This window comes from Ovis aries, chromosome 12 (genome assembly GCF_016772045.2).
Source record: "Ovis aries strain OAR_USU_Benz2616 breed Rambouillet chromosome 12, ARS-UI_Ramb_v3.0, whole genome shotgun sequence".
In the NCBI taxonomy this organism is placed as follows: Eukaryota; Metazoa; Chordata; class Mammalia; order Artiodactyla; family Bovidae; genus Ovis; species Ovis aries.
The window spans coordinates 63,965,376-63,990,266 of record NC_056065.1 but is presented as its reverse complement, the minus strand read 5'-3'; the positions used below and the strand labels follow the sequence as shown (position 1 = coordinate 63,990,266).

Below are 24,891 nucleotides of genomic sequence, written 5' to 3'. Positions count from 1 at the left end.
AGGAAATGCTGCTCCTAAAGGAGCTTCTCAGTAAGAGATAATAAAACTACTAACTTGCTTTCTCTCTCTGTGGCACTTCACTGTCTGGCACAAGCTTTCAAATCTCCTGACACTCCACTGCTCTGTATTACAACATTCACTCAATAATCTGTACTATTTGAACATGTGTACCTAGTTTTATAAAGGCTCAATTCTGGTCTAGGAATCTCAAAGCATGAGAAGGAATTACTCTTCCAGGCAGAGAAAATATCACAAAAGAAAAACAAAGCTAAGCCAGTGAAGGAGGTAGACTGACGCATCAAATGCAGGGCAGGAAGCTACAGATGAGCCGGAGAATCACAGCAGACTGCAGACTGTGAGGCTGTGGATGACATGTTAAGGAGCTCAGGTTCTGTCTTTTAACTACTAGGAAATCTATGCTGGGTTTTAAGCAGGGGTACAGCATTGTCAGAATTGCCTTTTTAAATGATTACAACAAGATGCATGGAAGATGGGTTTAAAAGGGCAAGACTGGAGGTAAGGAAGTGAAGGAAATGAATGGATGGAAATGAAGTGGAAGCATGAACGGATGGAAATGCCTAGATTCAAAAATATTTGGAAGTAAAATCAGCAGAAAATAAAGCAGAGGAAACCATCTAAAATCATTCCCAAATTCTTGCCTTGCACATCTGGGTATCTGACTAAGTGGCGGTGAGCAAGCAGACACTTAAGAAGAGATGAGTGTCATGCACAGGGGAGACATTAAGACTACGGACACAATGCTGGAGTGATCAGCACACAGATGGCAGCTAAAACCATGGGAGTAGCTGTAATTGCCCAGAAAGGCAGAAGGGTGGAGCGAGTTCCCTATCTTCATTCTTAACAGGCAGATAAAAGAATGAAGAACACCAAGAAGAAACTCACAGGCACAGGAGGGCAAAAGAAGAGGATAAACAAAGGGTAGTCAACAATATCACAGGCAGTAGATAAGTACTCTAAGGACTGGAGGGTGTGCTGGATTTAGTGCAGTAAGGGTTAATAACTGCCTTGTCAGAGAAAGAAACAATGTCAAACTGTAGGGAGAATGAGGAACAAGTAAGAGGGAGAAGTTTCAGTCAACTCTTAAGACACTGGGCTGTGAAGAGAAATAAAAGGGGGCCACGGGTAAAAGTTTCTTTTTTTCCAATGGGAGAGACTTGAGCATGTTTAGAATGAAGAAAAGAAGCTAGCGGAAATGAATAGGTTGAAGATACAGGAAAGAACAAGAGTGATACAGCATGCTTCTGGAAAAGATGGAAAGACATGAGAATATGAAAAAGACAGGACGCAAGACTAGCTTTCAAAAGAGGATGAAATTGAAGGAAAGTAGCATTAGAAAGAATTGTGCTAGGAAAATTTGGGAGTGGGGCAGGGTGGAAAGATGTCCAGAGAATTCACTGCTACACCGCCTCAAGTTTGGAGATAAAGCAGGAGATCAGACCAGTGTCTAAAAGTAAGAGGGAGATTAACTGAGGAGAATGGTGAACCTATGGCATAATAACAAAACGAACAGGCAAAAGAGCTGAGAAAAAGTGATGAGTATAGTACAGATCACACACGACGAAAAAACGTGAAAAGATAGTGTTCAGGACTATATCCCCAGCACTCTGAATAATGCCTGGTATGTCACAGCTGTTCACTACAATTTTGTTGAATTAATGAATGGTAAAATGTGTATCATCCTAAGGCAATTTTATGTAACACAAAATGATACATAGGAAAAAAGACTTAGGTCTGAATCTGGGTTTATAGTAATAGTGCTACCTTGGAGTTTCAAGAAACCTCATCTTCCTCATCTATAAAACAAGGATACAAGCTCCCTTTCAGAGTTGCCACCAGGAATAAACAAAACAGGTAAGTTTCATACAGGAACATAGGTGATAACTCCAAGTTGTTGTTGTTGAGTCACTAAGTCATGTCTGACTCTTTGGCTATGGACTGCAGCACGCCAGGCTTCCCTGTCCTTCACTATCGCCTGGAGTTTGCTCAAATTCATGTCCATTGAGACAACTCCAAGAGAGAGGGTTAACCTGTGACATGAATACTTCAGTGACCACCAAATTACTTTTGAGTCACTGACATAGGATCCTTTCTGAAGCAACATACTAGGTTCAAGACGGCAATGTTCCAAGGTGGAGGTAAAAAATCCTGGGTCATCTATCACCACGTAATGCTAAGTAACAAGAGAACCTGAATGTTGTAATGACCACATTCTAGTATGCACAGAAAATAAAAACAAGAGATTAATATGCAAAAATTGCAAAGGACTTACATTATTGTATTTTTTGTTTCTCCTCAAACATCAGTTTTGATTATATAAAACTTAAAGGAATACAGTTTAAAGTTGGATCCGCAAACACACTTTTCTCCTCTCTAAACATTAGCTTTGAGCACACAGCTTAGGCAAACAGTTAAAAGCCTGACACGACAGCACATCGAGCAAAGCATGAATTACAGAACGCCATCGAAGCTCATCTCCTAAGAAGTAAGCAGTGGCTTACATAATAGTACAGGTGACCATTTACTATTTGCAGGTGCAGTTTATGTGCGACAATATACTATTAAACCTTTAATTCTCACAAGAAATCTATCAGGTAAGTAACAGTACTATTCCCATTTTTCTGATGAGGAAAAAGTTAAATAACCTGCCCCAAATCACACGACTGGAAAGTGGCAGTTTGGTTCCACCCTGCAGTCTAGTTTTAGAGCTCATAAGCATTACACAACAAAGCAAGGCTTCTGGAATGGCCTGGCTCTAGTTGCCTCTGTCATGGTATCAACTTGTAGGGACAATCAGTACTTCACATTTAAAAGTCTCATCTCTGACCCCAAGCACCTTCACACTATCATTTAAACTGATACAAGCCACTGTGAGAAGAGTTACCAGCTCACTGTGTGGTTGGAGAGGACTTCTCTTGCACACCACCATATACCTATTTCTACAGGCATCTTGAAGGCCTGACTGTATGCAGGCTAACATAACAGAAGCAAGAACTGAGGCTCCTTGTATTCAAATGAACTGCTATATACGTAATCCAAAACAGGAATTTTTATTCTAAAGGATAGTCCACCACAAGATAAATCCCCTCTGCTTGCCATAAACATTCAGAGACCACATACACAAACATAAAATTTACATTTACGTTACTAATGTTTAAAATTTTTCTTTGGACTGTAAGATATAAATGCTCATGACAAAGTAAAGACACAAGGTTCTTATTAGGCTGCATAAGTTAAAACAAAAAAATCGTTAGTACTCCCTCCCCCATTCCGGCCAATATCAAATGCTTCCGAAAGCTTCTAATTCTTCTACTAGTGTTCACAGTATGTGAGTACTTTAACATATCTCTAAAAGGAATACAAACATGTAGAAATCCCTTGTAATTTTTATCCTACCTAATATTACTTGATTTCAGATGCTCCTCTGATTTCAAGTTTCCGGTCCTCATCTGGGACTTAAATGAAACGTTTTCTCCCACAATGACTATCTGCAAGAACATCCAATTTCTCATAAGGTAGAATGGTTTAAGACATTCTAGATAGAGGAGAGGAGGAAAATATGAGTTAACCCACAATAACAGAGAACCCTCTTGAAGAAAGTTATATTATTTTCTCTTTAAAATGATCAATGTCAAAGGCAAAAGGAAAGATATCATGGCTTTTTTCCTTTTTATATTTAGTTTCTGAGAGTACACATTTTAAAATTCTGTTTTGTATATATCTAAAATTCTAGTTTGGTATCCAACTGTTATTCTAATCTCCCTGCCTGAAAGCTGAGTGATCTCTAAAGGACAAACAGGTATCAGTTACCCAGAAAGGTTCTTGTGGTACCAAGGTTCAGGAGCAGATGGCTGGTCCAAACTGGACTACGTATGGAAGGAAAACCATGTAAAGCAATTAAACCACAATTATAGAAGGTACAAAAAAGCTTACATTCTGAGACCAGCTAAAAGGTAGGTATTTAGATGTTCAGTCACTCAATGCACAACGTCTGCATGCTAAGTCGCTTTAGTCCTGTCCGACTTTTTGCGACCCTATGGACTTGTGGCCCACCAAGCCCCTCTGTCCATGGGATTCTCCAGGCAAGAATACTGGTTGCCATGCCCTTCTTCAAGGGATCTTCCCAACCCAGGGATTGAACCTGCGTCTCTCAAGTCTCCTGCATTGGCAGATGGGTTCTTTACCACTAGCACCACCTATGAACCACTAATGAATAATAATTTGGTTATTTCTCTGTACTAAACAGTGTTAAGGACCAGGTAGACAATGATGAAAAAAACATTATAGCTCCTACCAGATTTAAATTCTAATGTGGAGACAGCCCAACAGGAAAGAGGAAGCAGTAGAAGGTAGTGGTTAAAGGCATGGGCTTAGATATCACACTGTACTCAATGGCATGCTGGGAATAACTCAAGCCACTTGCACAATTTCTTTCAGACACCAATTTAACTTAAAGATTTGGGCAAAATAAATTGAGTAGTTATTATTAAATACTGATAACAGCTTACATTTAAAATTATTACGTGGCAGATTCTATACTAAATGCTTTACACACTGATCTCACAGAATGGGAAAATAAAATGTCATAGTTAAGTATCATATTCAGACTGCCTGGGTTCAAACCTCATTCTGCTATTTACTAGCTGTGTAACTTTAGGAAAATTACTTCTCTATGCCTTAATTTTATCAGCAGTAAGAAGGAGATAATAAAAGTACCCACTTCAGTGAGATGTTCTGAGGATTAAATGAGGTAACAGAAGTAAAACCTCTAGGATTGTTCTTGTTATATAAGCCCTCAAAAACTGTTATTATTGTCATTATTGTCATTATAGGTATTATTAATCTTCCCAACAATCCTAAGATGTAATTGCTATTATTATCCTCATTTTAAAATTAGGAAATTGAAGCTAAGAATGCACATTAATTGATTCTAGAATAGAAAACAAAGTTATTCACAATTTTAAACAATAAACATCAAGTATTAAGAGAAATCTCAAACATGCAGGAGGTCTATGCAGACTCTGGCTCCATACTTCCAACACATATATTTAATCACCTGTGACTTTATTTGTACTTTAGTGGAAAAGACTAGGAGAAAATACCTCATGACAAAACCTAAGTTCACTGGTTCAGCATGTTAAGTCTCATAGCTTCCAACTATATATGTTAGGACCCAATAAAACCAAATTACTTTTAGTTCCCTGCTGTTTTGCCCCACTGCACCTTGATTCATGCTTTCACTCAACCTGAAATGCCTTTCCCCTTCCTTCTTTGTCTGGTTAACCCCTTTTTGTATTTTAAGACTCAGCAACTCCTGTAAGAGGGACTTGGCTTGGCCCAGCATTCCCAGTGAATCTTAATGCCCACTTCTATAACAGCACTCACAGCACTATGATGAAGTTATTCATTCACACATTTCCTGCACTAGAGATTATTTATTCTATTAGATGATGTAGGCCAGGAACGTGGTTTTCAACCCTATTGGATTCAACACTTAAAAAAAAAAGACATTCTTTGCAACAATGCTTTTATCTTCCTGAAATAAAATACAAGATGATATAAACTATTTATTTAACACATTAAAATGAATAACTAAATGCCTTCTACAAGGAAAAATAAAGAAAATTTTAATAATACCAGTATCACAATAAACAAATGGTCAGGTAAGACCACTCTTTAAGAAATAATGAAGTTATCAATGCTTGTACATAACATGTGGCTTGTGGTATCTCAGTCTCCCAGACCAGAGACTGAAGCCGGGTCGATGGCAGTGGAAGTGCCAAGTCTTAGTCACTGGACCACTAGGAGTTCCTATATATACTTTTAAGAGAAGGTTAACAGAATTCCAAAGACAGGGAAATGAAAGTAAAAATCTGAGTAGACATTAGAATTAAAATGAGTTTCAATGTAAATAACAGCCAATCAAATTTACTGGAAATGCAAAGAGAAAAATAACCTGACATGGGGACAGCATGACAAGACAAAGTATAAAGAGCTGACCTGAAGAAAATAAGGGTGTGACTATATCCCTTAACAGGTAAGCAAGAAACTAATATAATGTTGGAAAAAGAAACAGTAACAGTTCTTTATGTAAAACACCATATAAATTTAGGTTAGGGAAAAGTAAAGTACAACTTCCCAATCTGGAATATAACATGGATATGGACAACTTAATTAACTCAGCCAGCAACAGTCTGATTTAACTATAAAATAATCTGTACATTATTATGGTATATCTAGAAATTTCTACTTCTGTAGTGTCCGAAATTTAAGAGATATATAAAAAAGTCAAATCTGACTTTTTCACCCAAGAACCATTATTTAACCTGTACTTCCAGACATCAGTTTATCTAGTCAGGTTCCTTTTCTCTTTATTATTTATCTATTTGTCTAAAGAAAGGGGTGATGCATTATAATCAAACAATCTAACAAATCTGATACAAATCATAGAGGGCCTACAGCAGACATGAATCATACCCCTCCTGGCATCTGCACCATTGTGAACTCTCTTCACACAGTGACCTTGGGGTTGGCCGTGTGACTTACTCTGGCCAATACTTCAGAAGTGAGACACAAATGGAAGCTTGACAAGCCCCTGTGCATCTGGGCTTGCCCTTCTGTAATGCCTTCAAAATGTTACGAAGCAGAGGAGACAGACAACTTGGAAAGAGGAGACCCCATTTTCCCACCTATCACAGGCATCCCAGTTGACAGCTCCGACATTTGAGTGAGGCCATCTTGGACTATTCAGGACACTGAGCCACTGGATGACCAGTCATCCAACTTCACCTAGATAGTCTGAGAGAGGGAACACCTTTGGACATTCTGAGCAAAGAAGCTCCATAACCTAACCTCGATTTTAACATGTTCCACTGAGCCACTATGTCAAGAATTTACTGGCTTGAACCAGTAGGCAGCAATGGAGAGAATAAAATGTGACTGGACTTTGACCAACAGGGTTTGCTGAGTGAAATTTTAAACAGAGAGAGAGAGGCAGGAATCAAAAATGATTCATGAGGATTTGTCATTTACTAGCTAAAGATAAAAATAGGGTAAAGAGTTCATTTTGGACAATAATGCTTGGCACATGGTGTTATATAAACCACCTGCTATTGTTTTTTTACGATGATGATAACTTTAAGACATTATACATCCATGTGAATGTATACTAGCAGTTATTAAAGAATCTGACATTTAAAGGAAAGATATGTAACCACAGAAATCCATCTTGGGAGTCATCAGCACAGGGCAAGAAATGACAAGGGAATAATAAAAAGACAATTAATGACCATAGAGAAAGGAGGGAAACTTGTTAGAGTTTTGTGGTGTAGTGGAAGCCAAATGAAGAAAGAGCTTCAAGAAAACAAGGTAGAATCAGTAAGTGCTGCTCAAGCAGCAAGTAAAATGAGGCCTGAGAACTGACTACTGGATTCAGTATGTGGAAGTCACTGCCGATCTCGTTAGGAACAATGTGGGCAGTGAAGTGGGAGCATCAGCCCATGGACTGACATTAATGGAAAACAGCAGGAAAGGAACAGAGACTAAAATTGAGTTTAGATGCCTTTTTCTAGGCAGGAGAGGCAACAAAGTGAGGGTCACAAGTTTTTAAGATGGAATATATGTTCTTTTATGGGATGGAATAGGACAAATAACAAGAGGAGGATTCAATGGAGGGGAAAAAAAAAAAAAGGCTGAAAACAAAGTCTCAGGAATGCCACAGGGGGTTATACGAGTTTGTTTAAATATAATCCAAAAAAAAAAAAAAAAAAGGCAAAAAGATCCCTGAATGAAAGAATAAAACTTGAAGTGAATTATATACAGAAAGACAACTAATAATCAGTGACTAGGGTGAATGGCAAGTGGATTACATAAAGTGAAAGTGAAGTCGCTAAGTCGTGCCCGACTCTTAGCAACCCCACAGACCGCAGCCTACCAGGCTCCTCCGTCCATGGGGTTTTCCAGGCAAGAGTACTGGAGTGGGTTGTCATTGCCTTCTCTGGAGGGGCTTCTAGGGAGGCCTGAGTAACTTCAGGACAGGAACTGGATTACATAAACCATTCTCAATTTAACTTTCATAGCAACCTGAAGTAACTACTATTTTCTCAGTTTTACAAAGAAACAAAGACTCAGAGATTTTAGGAAACTTCCCCAAGATCACAAAGGTAGTAAATGCTAGGACTGAGGTTCAAATCCAAGTGTATCAGAATTCCAGAACCTTGCTGTTGCTATTCAGTCCCTAAGTCATGTCCAACTCTTTGTGACCCCATGGACTGCGGCATGCCAGTCTCCTCTGTCCTCCACAGAGTTTGCTCAAATTCATATCCATTTGAGTTGGTGATGCTATCTAACCATTTCATCTTTTGCTTTCAGTATTTCCCAGTATCAGGGTCTTTTCCAAAGAGTCAGCTCTTCACATCAGGTGGCCAAAGTATTGGAGCTTCAGCTTGAGTCCTTCCAATGAATATCCAAGGTTGACTTACTTTAGGATTCAGTTCAGTTCATTGCTCAGTCATGTCCAACTCTTTGAGACCCCATGGACTGCGGCACACCAGGCTTTCCTGTCCATCACCAATTCCCAGAGCTTGCTGAAACTCATGTTCATCAAGTCACTGATGCCATCCAACCATCTCATCCTGTCATCCCCTTCTCCTTCTGCCTTCAATCTTTTCCAGCATCAGGCTTCTTTTCTTATGAGTCCATTCTTCACAGCAGGTGGCCAAAGTATTGGAGTTTCAGCTTCAGCATCAGTCCTTCCAATGAATATTCAGGACTGATTTCCTTTAGGATGGACTGGTTTGACCTCCTTGCAGTCCAAGGGGCTCTCAAAAGGTCCTCTCCAACACCACAGTTCAAAAGCATCAATTCTTCAGCACTCAGCTTTCTTAACAGTTCACCTCTCACATCCATATATGACTACTGGAAAAACCATAGCTTTGACTAGATGGATCTCTGTCAGCAAAGTAACATCTCTGCTTTTTAATATGCTGTCTAGGTTGGTCATAGCTTTTCTTCCAAGGAGCAAGCATATTTTAATTTCATGGCTGCAGTCACCATCTGCAGTGATTTTGGAGCCCCTTAAAATAAAGTTTGCCACTGTTCCCACTGTTTCCCCATCTATTTGCCATGAAATGATGGGACCAGATGCCATGATTTAAGTTTTTTGAATGTTGAATTTTAAGCCAACTTTTTCACTCTCCTCTTTCACTTTCATCAAGAGACTTTTTAGTTCTTCTTTGCTTTCTGCCATAAGGGTGGTGTAATCTGCGTATCTGAGGTTATTGATATTTCTCCCAGCAAATGTGATTCCAGCTTGTGCTTCATCCAGCCCGGCATTTTGCATGATGTATTCTGCAAGCAAGTTAAATAAGTAGGGTGACAATATACAGCCTTGAGATACTCCTTTCCTGATTTGGAACCAGTCTGTTGTTCATGTCCGGTTCTAACTGTTGCTTCTTGACCTGCACACAGATTTTTTAGGAGGCAGGTAAGGTGGTCTGGTATTCCCATCTCTTGAAGAACTTTCCACAGTTTGTTGCGATCCACATAGTCAAAGGCTTTGGCATAGTCAATAAAGCAGAAGTAGATATTTTTCTGGAACTCATCTTGCTTTTTTTGATGATCCAATGGATGTTGGCAAAATGCTTTAGGATTTACTTGTTTAATCTCCTTACAGTCCAAGGAACTCTTAAGCACTAGAGTCTTCTCCAGCACCACACTCTGAAAGCATCAATTCTTCAGCATTCAGACTTCTTTATGGTTCAACTCTCACATCTGTATATGACTACTGGAAAAACCATAGCTTTGACTATACATACCTTTGTTGGCAAAGCTTTTTAATACACTGTCTAGGTTTGACACAGGTTTCCTTCCTAGGAACAAGCATCTTTTAATTTCATGGCTTCAGTAACTGCCCGCAGTGGTTTTGGAGCCCAAGAAAATAAAATCTGTCACTGCTTCCACATTTTGCCTTATATTTGCCATGAAGTGATGAGACCAGATGCCATGACCTTAGCCTTTTTTAATGTTAAGTTTCAAGCCAGTTTTTTCCCTCTCCTCTTTCACCCTCATCAGGAGGCTCTTTAGTTCCTCTTTCTGCCATTAAGAGTGGTATCATCTGCCTATCTGATAACCTAAAACTTCACTTAGTCATCATTCCATAATACAATACAGACCTCGATTTTCAAAAACTCACATATTCAGAGTTACATTGTGAATATATTACTGCTTATGATTTTATTCAGAGTTTGCCTTTTCAATAGCTTTAATTTTTAAAGCTTCTACTATTTAACATAGACCATTTAAAAAAAGTGAGAAAGCAGGCTAATGTGTATGTGTATACATAAATACACACAAAGGCTTTACACTCAAAACATATTAAAGAGAACTCAGTAATAAGACTGGAGAAGGAAATGGCAACCCACTCCAGTGTTCTTGCCTGGAGAATCCCAGGGACGGGGGAGCCTGCTGGGCTGCAGTCTATGGGATTGCACAGAGTCAGACACGACTGAAGTGACTTAGCAGCAGCAGCAGCAGTAATAAAACAATCCAATTTGAAAAATGGGCTAATGATTTAGATACTACAAAAGAAGATACGCAAATGGCCAATAATCACATAAAAGGTGCTCAAAATCTTTAGTCATCTGAAAATGCAAGTCTACAAGATACCAATGCATGTGCATTAGAATGGTGAAAATCAAAGAGATTATCAATACCAAATATTGAAGGAAAGGATATAGGATAATTAGAACCCTTATAATACTACTGCTGCTGCTGCTGCTAAGTCGCTTCAGTTGTGTCCGACTGTGTGACCCCATAGGTGGCAGCCCACCAGGCTCTGTCATCCCTGGGATTCCCCAGGCAAGAACACTGGAGTGGGTTATAACACTGCTACTAAAGAATGTTATAATCGTGTTGGGAAACAGTTTGGTAACTTTCATAAAGTGGTACATGTACTTACTATATGACCTACCAATTCCACTCCTAGGTGTTTACCAAAAGAAGTGAAAACATGTCCATGAAAAGACTTTTATATTACATTCCTAAAGCTTTATTCACAGTAGCAGAAAAGTAGACACAACCCAAAGGCTCATTAAAAGGTGAATGGATAAACTGTGGCAGTCATATGATGAAACAGTTGTTGTTCAGTCACTCAGTCACGTCTGCCTCTTTGCGACCCCATTGACTATAGCACATCAGGCTTCTCTATCCATCACCATCTCTGGGAGCTTGCTCAAACTCAAGTCCATTGAGTCAGTGGTGCCATCCAACCATCTCATCTCTGTCTTCCCCTTTTCCTCCTGCCTTCAATCTTTCCCAGCATCAGGGTCTTTTCAAATGAGTCAGTTCTTCACAGCAAGTGGCCCAAGTACTGGCGTTTCAGCTTCAGCATCAGTCCCTTCAATGAATATTCAGGACTGACTTCCTTTAGGAAGGACTGGTTAGACCTCCTTCCTGTCCAAGGGACTCTCAAGAATCCTCTCCAACACCACAGTTCAAAAGCATCAGTTCTTCAACGCTCAGCTTTCCTTATGGTCCAACTCTCACATCCATACATTACTACTGGAGAAACCACAGCTTTGACTAGATGGACCTTTGTCGGCAAAGTAATGCCTCTGCTTTTTAACATGCTGTCTAGGTTGCTCACAGATTTTCTCCCAAGGAGCAAGCATAGGCTGCAGTCACCATCTGCAGTGATTTTGGAGGCCCCAAAATAAAGTTTGTCACTGTTTTCACTGTTTCCCCATCTATGTGCCATGAAGTGATGCCATGATCTTAGTTTTTTAAGCCAGCTTTTTCATACTCTTCTTTCACCTTCACCAAGAGGCTTTTTTATTTCCTCTTTGCTTTCTGCTGTAAGGGTGGTATCATCTGCATATCTGAGGTTATTGATATTTCTCCCAGCAATCTTGATTCCAGCTTGTGCTTCTCAACAATAAATAGGAACAAACTACTGATTCATGCAACAAAGAGGATTATTCTCAAAAATATTACGTCAAAAGAATTTGGACACAACAAGAGTTATGTACTGTACTATTTCATTTATGAAGTTCTGGAACAAGCGAAAGTAATCTTTTGTGATAAAGGTTAAAATAATGACTGCCTGAGACACAGAGAAACAAGTAGGGGTAGGGGTAGGACTGACTACAAAGGGGCCTGGGTGAACTTATTTTAGGATTTGGAAATGTTCTATACCTTAGCTAGGGCAGTGGTTAGAGGTATATGTTCATCAAAATTCATGACTCTGCACTTGAAATGAGTGTATTTTCATTATATATAATGAGTACCTCAATTAATGTGATTTAAAACAGTATACACATGATCATAATCTGATTAAATTCATTACCTGTATATTCATAAAATGCATATCATATATTCATAAAAAAGATTGGACAGTGTGAACAGTGCTGGTGGCAATTTAATATTACAGGTTTTTATTCTAACATTTTAATTTTACTCAATATATAATACCTTTACAACAATAAATGACTACTAAATATATCAATGTCCTAATAAGCCAATTATTAAATATTTTAAGGTTAGAATGCTTTCTGCATAAAAAGCTTTCACTAGTCAGACTAAAATAATTTCTAATAACTAAATATCCTTTCCCATTAAGTTTAAAAGTACTTCATTTTTTCCAATCTAAATTTCCTTTGATCCTGCTATTCCCCTCAAGCATCCACCCTAATCCTTGCCTCTAAACTTAAAGACAATATGTAAGTACTGAGTTCACTTTCCCATTATCCCATCACTTTTAAACTTTCAATTAGGTGTCCATCTGCACCACTGTAACAAATTTCTCAAGAGTTAACAATGATTTTGCCCAATCTAAGGGCCTTTTCTCAGTCCTCGTGTTTCCTGAACTCTGCAGTATTTCTCAATACTATATTGTATCAGCATTCTTTCAAACTTTAGCCCACATCAAAATCACTAAGAGATTCATAAAATGATTGCTGGACCTTATGCTCAAAGTTTCTGATTCAGTGAGTCTGAGACAGGACACAAGAATTTGTATTTCTAATAAGTTCCCAGGTAATGATGGCTGCTCCTAATCTGGAGACCACTCTTTGAGAACTACTCTATTAGCGTAAGCCTTCATTAAAGCTTTCTGCACACTTAGCTGACCATTCTTCTTCACAGTTTCCTGACCCTTCCTACCTTTTGGATAGATCATTTCTTGCCTCTTTCTGCTTCCACCCATCTAGATTAACAAAATCATTAAGAATGAAAGTTAAGCTTTATTATCACTTGGCACCTGTTCCCTAAGTGTCTAACCCTAATACCCTTATACTTCTATAATTCCTTCCCATATCTAACATCACACACAATGAAAAGCTAAAAGCACTCTCATTACTTTTATTCAACCCAGTATTGAAAGTCCCAGCTGCAGCAATCAGACAAGAAAAAGAAATGAAAAGAATCCAAATTGGAAAGGAAGAAGTAAAACTGTGCAGGTAACAAGCATGATATTATACATAAAAAACATTAAGGAAACCACCAAAAAAACCACTGGAGCCCATCAATGAATTCCATAAAGTTGCAGGACACAAAATTAATATACAGAAATCTGCTGCACTTCTAGACACTAACAATGAATTATAAGAAAGTGAAATTAAGGAAACAATTTCATTTACAATTGCATCAAGAGAATAAAATACCTAGGAATAAGCCTACCCAAGAAGGAAAAGGACTTGTACTTGGAAAACTGAAAAACTAAAGAAACTGAAGACGACATAAACAGATGGAAAGAATTAGTATTGTTAAAATGACCACACAATTCAAGGCAAGCTACAGATACAATGCAATCCCTATCAAAATACCAATGGCATTTTTCACAAGACTAGAACAAATAACTTAAAAATTTGTACAGAAACATGTAACACCCTGAAAAGCCAAAGCAATCTTGAGAAAGAACAGAGCTGGAGGTATCATGCACCCTGACTTCAACTATACGACAAAGCCACAGTAATCAAAACAGTATGGAATTGGCATAAAAATAGTCACACAGGTCAATGGAACAGAATAGAGAGCCCAATAACAAGCTCACACACTTACGGTCAATTAACCAACAAGAAAAATTGGACAGCTGGAAAAATTGTGCTGGAAAAATTGGACAGCTACACGTAGAAGAATAGAAGTAGAACATTTCCTCATGCCGCACACAAAAATAAACTCAAAATGGATTAAAGACCTAAATGTAAGACTGGAAATCAGAAAATGCTTAGAAGAAAACATAGGCAGAACACTTTGACACAAATTATGGCAATATTTTGTTAGATGTGCCTCCTAAGATAAAGGAAACAAAAATAAGTAAAATGGAATCTAATTAAACTTAACACATTACTGACCAGAGACATATTAATACATTTTTTGTTACCCAAATACCACTTATTGGAGTGTTTCAATATTCACCAGCTACAGGCGTTAGCTTCTGCAAAAATCCCCTGGTCAACAATGTGTTAAAAGCTTTTGCACAGCAAGGGAAACCATCAACAAAATGAAAAGGCAACATACAAATTGGGAGAAAATATTTGCAAACAATGTGACTCACAAGAAGTTAATTTTCAAAATATACAAACAGCTCATACAACTCAATATCAAAACAAAAACAAACAAACAAAAAACCCTAAAAAATGGACACAAAACTTGAATAGACATTTTTGCAAAGAAGAGATATGGCTGGCCAACAGTCACATGAAAAGAGGCTCAAACAACACTGCTAATCATCAATGAAATGCAAATCAAAACCACAATGAGAAATCACCTAATATCTGTCAGAATGGCTCTCATTAGAAAGACCTCAAATAATGAAGGCTGGTGAGGATGTGGGAATTTATATCCCCATTTCTGGAGGGAATGTAAACTGGCACAGCCACTGTGGAAAACAACGTGGAAGTTCTTCAAAAAGTTAAAAATAGAGCTACCACAGGATCCAGCAATCCCACTCCTGGGTAAATATCCCAACAGAGCAAAAACTCTAGTTTGAAAAGATAAATACATCCCAATGTTTGATGCTGGGAGCCAGCATGGGAATCCCGCCCGTGGCAAAGGTCATGAGGAAGGGGGCCTGGCAAAAAGCAAAGGCTGAGATCAGGCCTAAGGGGTACCCCTGGATTTTCCTGAGCATCTACCCCCAAGACCAGAGTCTGCCTGCTTTATTGTACTGTGCTTTCCACTCTTCTGACATAACAGGGGGCTATCCTCGGCCACCTTTCTCTGCAAAAAGTTAACTTAGAGCTCCAACTGGTCTCCTGAATATGAAAGGAGTGTAGTGTCTCAGCTCAAACCCCTCTGATGGCTCTCTAACTTGCCTGACAGTTAGAGACTTTTACAACTTGTGATTGTTTACAGCCCCTCAACCACGAGAGGCACGCAGCTTAAAACATCTTAAAGATATAGAGCCTTTTCTAAAGAGCTAAGAATTATATTGGTGATGGCTTTCACTGTTGAGTCAATGACCGCTGCTAGGCCTCCATATTCTTTATCTTTCAGGCACCTGGAGGATATTAATCAATGTAATTGGGATATAGAAAAAGGAATATAGTAGTTTTGATGTTAGCAACACTAGACTTTTGAGTTAGTGAACTTTCTCTTTGTTATAAATCACTGTACTCCTCTTCCCTTGTTATAAATCGTTGTGTCCTTGCTATGTAAGAATGTAACTTTATTTAGTGCTTTCTGAGAGTGGCACCAGACTTTGGAAAGAACAACACTTTTAAGGCAAATAAGTTTTCTGGTTGATGGGCCCTTATCAGAAAAGGGCCATAAAATGCTAATAGGCCTCCTGGCCAGAAGATGATGTAAATCACCTAAGACTTGTGTATACAGGTAGGTATGCAGAGAGAAAGCCTGGTCTCGATAAGAGTCAGGGCTGCTGATGCTGCGTAACTTTGTATTATCCATTGATCTCTACGTACAACCAAAAGTATAAAAAGCTTTCTCGGACAATAAAGGATGGACCAGTCACCGGAAAGACTGGTTTCCCCCGTGTGGTCTTTTCTCCTTCTTTTCTGGCTGAATTCCCATCTGGAGCGTGGAGGCTTACCATGTCTACTTACTTGCCCTGGCTTCTAAGACCCATGCGAGAGGGAGCCCAAGGCGGGGCACCCTCCACTATTCAAGTGGGCACTGGTGGCCTATGTAGGTGGTGCAAGTTTCTTGTCTTGAAACTTTATTAGCTTTCCACGTAAACCAAGTTATTCAGCATCTTTTCTCCACTAATTTTCCTACTACACTATTCTTTCCCAATCTCTCTTTTCTAATTAGTCCTTTCTAAGACACCGACTCCGTCCCCTCTTCAAATTCCCTGGATCCACCGGGGCTGGACCCTGGCATTCACAGCAGCATTATTTATAATACCCAAGATATGAAAGCAACCTAAATAAGTGTCCATCAACAACTGAATGGATAAAGAAGATGTAGTATAAACAAACACACGCACATATTAGAATACTATTCAGCCATAAAAAATAATGAAATTCTGCCATTCACAACAACACGAATAAACTTTACAAAGTCTATGCTTTGTAAAATAAGTCAGACAGAGAAAGATAAACATTGTATGTTATCACTTACATGTAGAATCTAAAAAAATCAAACAAACTAGTGAATATAACAAAAAATAAACAGACTCACATATTAGAGAACAAACCAGTGGTTACCAAAGAACAGAAGGGGAAGAAGATGGGTGTGTGGATTAAGAGGTACAAACTACTATGCATAAAATAAACTATTGGATATACTATACAGCATGGGGAATATAGTCAATATTTTATACATGGAGTTTAAACTTTAAAAACTGAGAACCACAATGTTGTACACCTAGAATTATATAATATAAATCAACTACATAGGAAATAGATGGGGAAACAGTGGAAACAGTGTCAGACTTTCTTTTTTTGGGCTCCAAAATCACTGCAGATGGTGATTGCAGTCATGAAATTAAAAGACGCTTACTCCTTGGAAGAAAAGTTATGACCAACCTAGATAGCATATTCAAAAGCAGAGACATTACTTTGCTGACTAAGGTCCGTCTAGTCAAGGCTATGGTTTTTCCTGTGGTCATGTATGGATGTGAGAGTTGGACTGTGAAGAACGCTGAGCGCTGACAAATTGATGCTTTGGAACTGTGGTGTTGGAGAAGACTCTTGAGAGTCCCTTGGACTGTAAGGAGATCCAACCAGTCCATTCTGAAGACCAACCCTGGGATTTCTTTGGAAGGACTGATGCTAAAGCTGAAACTCCAGTACTTTGGCCACCTCATGCAAAGAGTTGACTCATTGGAAAAGACTCTGATGCTGGGACGGATTGGGGGCAGGAGGGGAAGGGGACGATGGAGGATGAGATGGCTAGATGGCATCACTGACTTGATGGACATGAGTCTGAGTGAACCCCGGGAGTTGGTGATGGACAGGGAGGCCTGGTGTGCTGCGATTCATGGGGTCGCAAAGAGTCGGACACGACTGAGCAACTGAACTGAACTGAACTGAACACCTCAATAAAAAAATTAAATGTTGTTAATAAGCAGGATCTCATATGTTACTAGTTAACACTTACTGAGTGTTGGTATTGCTCTAAAGTTGTACCAGGAAAATTAAGAGAAAGCCCTTCCCTCAAATGCTATCAGGGAATGGTGAACAAACATAAAGTAATCTGATCAATGAAAGAGACTGAGAATAAAAAGAAACATCTTGTCATTTATCTGACAAAATTCTATGATGACTCAAACATTTTCTGCAAGGGACTTTTCAAAGACAATGTGAAGTAACATGAAAGAAAAAGTTCAGACTGTGAGTTAATAGAGGAAGGTTGCCCTTTTTCTTGAGTAAACTAGTCTTACTCACTTTCAGGTGACTATGTGTTTAAGAAGAAGAAAAATAGTTAATTCATAGATGTCAGGCCACATATGAAACCTTCAGTAATCTGTTACTGTTTTTAAAAGCCACACTGAATTTTCCTTTTAAAGTAACTTATCCAAGGTTTGAATTTTGTACATGCAAAACTATGTTCCTTAGTATCAGAAGCTAACATCTGAATATGTCTATGTAACAACAATATAAAGTCAATAAGGAAAAGGCAACTCCAGTTTTATTTACTTAAGCTGCCAAAACTGGCAAGTCATTTTCCACTTGTCTAGCTCAGGTGGGTTAGAACTATTTTTACCGATAATAGCTGGTTCTCAGTATCCCCAAAGTCCTGGGAAATACTGTATTTAAGCAGCAATACTGAAGAGAGAACAGCCATAACTGACAGAAGAGTGGCAGACCAACTAGTCAGTCCTGGTTCATTAGTTTATTAATAAATTAATTTCAAATACAGAAGAAAAACAATATTCCCTAGTTCCCCTTAGTAAGCACTCTGAGAAATTAACCTGCCCTCTTTCTTATATTTCACACACAAAAAATGCATTAGGAAGCTTGAGACTGATGAGATCAGTTTGTTCAGACTATATATTCATATTTAAAATACACATATTTTATGTAAGCATATAATAATAAACATAAAACAAAAAAGCAAAATCCTACAATCTCAGGCAAATAGGAAAATAAAACTATAGAAGTAGAGTCTATATGATACAGAGTTAAAAACGTGGATTCTAAAGCCTGATTCCTGGGTTCAAATCATGGTTCTGCTACTCTATATATGACCTTGGACTTAACTATTCTGCCTCTCTCTTTGATTTGCTATAAAATGAAGCTACTAATATATACCTCATAGGGTTGTTGTGAGGATTCACAGCTGAAGAATGTTTGGAATAGTAAATAACAAAAATAAAACTGTTGGCTTATTTTTAATCAGGTCAAAAGCACAAATCAACAGCCTCTCTCTATAAAGTTATCACACCTTACTGCTACTCTATGGAAGCTTCAATATTAAAGGTGAAGAAACAAAAAGTACATTAGCATTGCCAGATTACAGGTGACTGGAAGTTAGTCCAGAACCCATAAGGCAGAGTGTCTAGGGCATAATCATTAACCTCTGACACTAAGTCGTGTCCAACTCTTTGTGACCCCATGGACTGTAGCCCACCAGGCTCCTCTCTCCATGGGATTTTCTGGAGACAGTTGCCATTTCCTTCTCCAGGGGATCATCCTGGCCCAGGGATTGAACGCCTGTCTCCTATGCCTCCTGAACTGTAGGCAGATTCTTTACCCACTGAGCCATCAGGAAGCCTGCATAATCATTAAGATGCCCTTCAAAAACAATAAACAGATCAAAATGATTCCCTAAAACTTTTTATAAAATCACAAACAAAAACAATAAAGGGTATATGTATATAGCCACAAAAATCAGGATAGACTGTACATATTTCCTAAATATTAGTACAATACAAACACAAGTAAATCCTCACACAAAAGAAAGCAATTCCCTGTTATCATTTAAAATGAGAAATATTTATGGTAATAAACTTTTGAGCACTTTCATCACTTGTAGCATCACAGCAGCTGCCAAAAATAGTGGAGAGGAAAGAAAGTCATCTTAGGTATGAAAAAGCAGTGGAGTAACAGGTATAGGAAAGCAGGAAACTTGCAGATTTTATTAGCTTGGTATTGCATTATAACATTTTCAAACTCCTTTCGTAGTACGTGGCTGTCATTCGCAGATTCTAAATGTTCCTCATATTTCGTTTTACCTCACTTGGGAATCTGGATATCTGAAATAACTAACATAAAGGAAGCAATTATGGGACTTCCCTGATGGCCCAGTGGTTAAGAATCCACCTGCCAATGCAGGGGACCACAGGTTCGATCCCTGGTCTGGGGAGACCCCACAAGCCTCAGAGCAACTAAGCCCGTGAGCTCAACTACTGAAGCCTGTGTGCCCCAGCGCCTGTGCTCCGCAACAACAGAAGCCACCGTAATGAGAAACCCCTGCACCGCAACTAGAGAGCAGCCCCTGCTCAGCATGAGAGAGACCAGGTGCAGCAAACGAAGACCCAGTGCAGCCTTAAATAAAGAAATAAAAATCTCTTGAAAGAAATTATGTCCACACTCAGGTCTAGAATTTTTTAAAAGTAACTCATAATCATCTTCCATCTGACCACCTCTCTAGCCTATGTCCTGCCATTCCTCCACATACACCCCTCACATTAGTTGTGTAGGTCACAATACCTTTGCAAAAATGTACCTTTCATTGGAAATGATCCTATGAATAGTCTTCAAGGCTCTTGGAATTTTCCCCACATAACAGTTTATAACACCCATCACAGTATCCTCAGTAACCCTATTTCCTTAAAACCAATCATCTAAATAAACTGCTACAATTAAGTTCTGTTTCTAATTCTCTGAGAAGATTAAAATGGCCAGAATTCCCTAGTGATCCAAGTGAGGACTCAGAGCTTTTACTGCCAAGAGCAGTGGGTTCAATCCCTCGTCCGAGACTAGGTGTAAGCCTCATGGCACAGACAAAAAAAAAAAAGTAAACAAATAAATAGATTAAATAATAAAATTATAAAATGGCCATAAGTCCAATGCACTTGTATTCACAGAACTGCCCCTGATCCAGTGATCTATTATAGCTCCAGAACTTAGTATGTGCTGTGCTTAGTTGCTCTGCCATGTCTGACTCTTTGTGATCCATGGACTATACCCCACCAGGCTCCTCTGCCCATGGGGATCCTCCAGGCAAGAATACTGGAGTGAGTATCCCTTCTCCAAGGGAGCTTCCCAACCCAGGAATCAAACCAGGGTCTCCTGCATTGCAGGTGGATTTTTCACCAGCTAAGTTACCAGGGAAGCCCACAACTTGGTATAGGTAAGTTCAAATAAAGGGGGAAAAAAAGAAAAAAACTAATGAAATTCATTAAAAATAATTTAGGACAACTCCGTAAGAATGTGAGGTTTTTATATAACAAATAATGCACTGCTACTACTAATAATTAATAGGTCAATTTACCACTTCTTTTCTTAACCCAGGTATAAGGCACCATGCTAAGAACTTTTACTATGTTATCTAATTTATTTCTTTTCAAACCCTAGGAAACATATTATATCCACTCCACCACTGAGGAAACTGGAATCAAAACAATAGATAACTTACCCAAGATCACACAACCAGTTTTCAAACCCAGGGCTGCCAGAAAGTAAAGGCCTTGCTCTTAAATCACCATACCGTTAAGTGCTATACTTGGCTAACGCTCATATTTGGAGCTATCAGGCTAAACTTTTTGATAATACAGCTCCATTTTAAAAGTAAAGTAACACACTGATAGGATACAATTTTTCAATATAAGAATCAGTCTTTACATAACAAGAAAAAGCAGAAAAAAAACAAATCCAAACAGAGTTAAGAAAGAAAACAAAGCCGCGGAAACACATAGAGACAGAAACAAGGCCAGAGCAAAGAGTCATAACAGACGGGAGTAAACTGAAGCGCATTCACGCATTCATCCAATGAACATTCATCAAACATGCAAAGATCCCACTATGTGTCAGGGACCGTGGAGGCCTTAGGAATACAATTACTAGCCAAACAGTCCCTGAGCTCAATTTAAAAAATAAGTAAATGAGAGTCTACGGAGTTAAAAGCAGAGGAGCCTTTGGTGACCTGACCAAGCACAGTTTCAGTGGAAAGGCAGAGGTGGAGGCCAGAGCGCGCTGGGTTGAGAAGTCAGCACAGACCGTGGTTTCAGATGATGACGGGGAAGGCAGATGGCAGAGCGAACGCCAGGGAAGGACAGGGTGAGGGAAGCCTGCGCAGAGGCTTTCAGCGAAACAGAGTCCCAGTAAAGAGGCAAAGGGCTGGGCATAAAAACAAGGATGAGACCCAAAGCACACACACAAAAGCCCACCTTAATAAGGAGGATGAGAACCTTTCCCTTTCTAAGAGGGACAGAAGCAAGAACTAGCAGGAGTAGGAAGCAGATCCATCCCACCAGAAGGCTTTTGTTGTTATGTCCACACAGAGGCCATCTGCTAAAAGTTGTAAAACTTCAAGAAAAAATACTAAAAGTTTAAATTAAAAGTACTGGGAAGAAACTAGCAAAACAGAGGGAAAAAACGATAGATATTAAAGTGGTAGTCTATGCATTTCAACAATTGGCCAGTCTGTAATTTTGTTTTCCCCAGCAACGCTATCAATTATACCCAAATAAGTTTATTTTCAGAATCATTCAGAGTGAATTTTCCTAGACTGGGAGAACAAGGAGACTGAGGACACTGGTAAGACAGTTAAAGTAGTATCTATAAAAGGGCAGAAGAGAAAAACAGGAGGAGAAAGGAAAGAAAAAACCAGGAAGTGACTAACAGCGAGTAAGTTTGGAATCTACACTGGAAGCCCTGAACAGAAGCAGCTGGATTAGACCAGGTCAGGATGTGGTCAAAGTGAAATGGTTGAATGTAGGACTTTAGAAGTACAAGAGTCCTGAAGAATAACAAAGTCTGAGGTACAATATGGGCATACGTGAAGGTTACCATGTTAAAGAGAAATAAGAGATCAAAGAACAGGAAAAGGACGGCTGTGTCTTAAATGAGTGTTCCAAGAAAACACCAGTCCTATGAGACGTGACATAGCTTTGGAAACACAAATCTCTATCTCCCTCTTGAAGGTTCATAATACATATTAGCATATTATAAGCTATGAGAAGTCCTAAATAAAGAATCCAGTTTAATTCTGTATTCTTATTTTGCCTTGGAAATACTGAGACTCCTAACACACGTGAATTGGCCACATTCAGCAGAACACACTCTGGGAAATGCTGGAGTACTGGATAGGCTTGTCTATGCGTGTGCTTAGTCACTCAGTCATGTCTGACTGTTTGCCACCCCATGGACTCTAGCCCGCCAGGTTCCTTTGTCCCTGGGGATTTTCCAGGCAAGAATACTGGAGTGGATTGCCATGCCCTCATCTAGGGGATCTTCCCAACCCAGGGACTGAACTCCTACACTGCAAGCAGATTCTTCACTGTCTGAGCCACCAGGGAAGCCCTTTCTATGTATAAAGACATCAAAGAATCTGCTTCAAAAAAAGGTGAAATATCAACACGTGAAATCTTCAATACTGGTGAGCACGTACAGAAAAAGTTACCTGGGGCCAGAATAAACTGTACTGCTTCCCAGGTGGCACAGTGGTAAAGAAGCCCCCTACCAACGCAGGCTATGCAAGAGACTATGGTTCGATCTCTGGGTCTGGAAGATCCCCTGGAGAAGGAAATGACAACCTGCTCCAGTCTTCTTGCCTAGAGACTTGCACGGACAGAGGAGCCTGGTGGGCTACAGTCCACGGGGTTGCAAAGAGCGGGGCATGACAGAGCGCAGAGACACAAACTGTACAAACCTTTCTGGTACTTTCTGGCACTATCCACCATGTATTGTCTCCCTACCGCTGCTGTAATGTATTAGCACAAAATTAGTGGCTTAAAACAACACAAATTTTATTCTCTTATATAACATCCGAAAGTTAGAAGCCTAAGTGAGTCTCAGTAAAGCAAAATCAAGGTATAACCATGGCTATGCGGCTTTTTGGAGTTTCTAGGGAAGAACCTGAGTTTGGGCTTCTTCCTGGTTCTTGAGACCACCTGCAATCTTTGGTGTGTGACCTGCTTCATTCCAACAGGATGCTCTCTCTCTCTGGTTCTGACTCTTCTGCATCTTTCTTCCACAGTTAAAGGGTTCTTGTGATTATACTGCGCCCACCAAATAATCCATGATAATCTCCTTATATTAGAATTAGCTGATTAGCAATCTCAATCCCGCCCCCACCCCCACCCCCATAACATTCTACAGGTTTGGGGGATCAGGATGCAGATGTCTTTTGGGAGGCTCATTATTCTGCCTACCACACTTAAAATATTTTAAACATGCATACCCTGTCACTTGTATATGTGTACCAGGATGCTCATTACAGTATTTTTTAAAATAATAATAAAGTACTGGAAACAACATACATTTTCATTGTTAGGAAATCAGCTTAGAAAATTATGGCACTCCTATAATTTTCAGCATGCTGAGGTTTTCAATGATATTACAGACATATAATTATGAACACGTCTTTGATACAATGTTCAGTGAAAAAAAATTATAAAACTATATGGTTTAGCCCAATCTCTGTTGTTAAAACTATACATATACATATATATATACAAGTATATGAAGGTTAATATACAAATAAACTGAAAGGCTATACAACCCTGCATGGTAGGGTGACTGTATGCCTGCAACACAAGAACTCAAACTGTGTATGTGTGTGGAAGTGCGAAACTTATGCCCTAAGAAACGTTTTATACCCAAATTCATCTGATGGTGGTTCTCTTAACACTACGCTTTTTATCTTTTTCCACCACCAACAAATAAGTCTTCAAGTAAGCATACCTAACTCACTTTTCCTTTGAAGCATACCTCTAACTCATTTTTTCTTGGAATATCATCTTCCAATTGCACTTTACTGATTATCTTACATTTCATCACCACAAAGTATCTCAAAGAAAATCTGGTTAAGTTGTTGCCTGATGAAAAATGAAATAATTGAGAGGCAGTAGTAGCAAAACACATTCTAATATACCGTATTCCAACTAAGCACTGAAATACTAGGCCTTTGGGAAGAGAAGAGATGGGAAAAGGACTCAGTGCAGTCAGTGAGCCCATGGAGTTTTTGGAAACAGACTGAGAATATTAATGCAATACAGCAATTCTTTAAATGCAATGGATTTTAGAATGATGCTTCTCACTTAAGACAGACACTACAGAAGGGAAATGCCATCAAGAACAGTGAGAACAAGGTGTTAATCACGAAAAAGGGTCTACCTTATTTTTCTAAAGACAGACTTGAAAGAGTTAAATCCAAAGATACTGTATTTAATATTCCGATCTCTACCCGCACCCCCCTCCTGCCAACGCTACAGAACTCTTTCCCTCTCCTTCACTTCCACTCCATGTC

At 39.1% G+C, this 24,891-nt stretch overlaps 1 protein-coding gene across 17 annotated transcripts in view; it reads right to left on the bottom strand.

Moving 5' to 3' along the window:
• The window catches only part of SMG7 (SMG7 nonsense mediated mRNA decay factor), an 86,095-nt gene that overhangs the window by 49,988 nt on the left and 11,216 nt on the right, over positions 1-24,891 (bottom strand). For 9 of the 17 annotated variants that reach the window (XM_042229185.2, XM_042229186.2, XM_027975945.3 and 6 more), the window contains exon 2: positions 3,415-3,553. The exons of the other annotated variants lie outside the window; for them this stretch is intronic. In XM_042229185.2, the coding sequence (XP_042085119.1) occupies positions 3,415-3,530 (116 nt within the window). In that variant the 5' untranslated portion in view covers positions 3,531-3,553. The remainder of the gene's footprint in view (positions 1-3,414; positions 3,554-24,891) is intronic. 17 annotated transcript variants of the gene reach the window in all.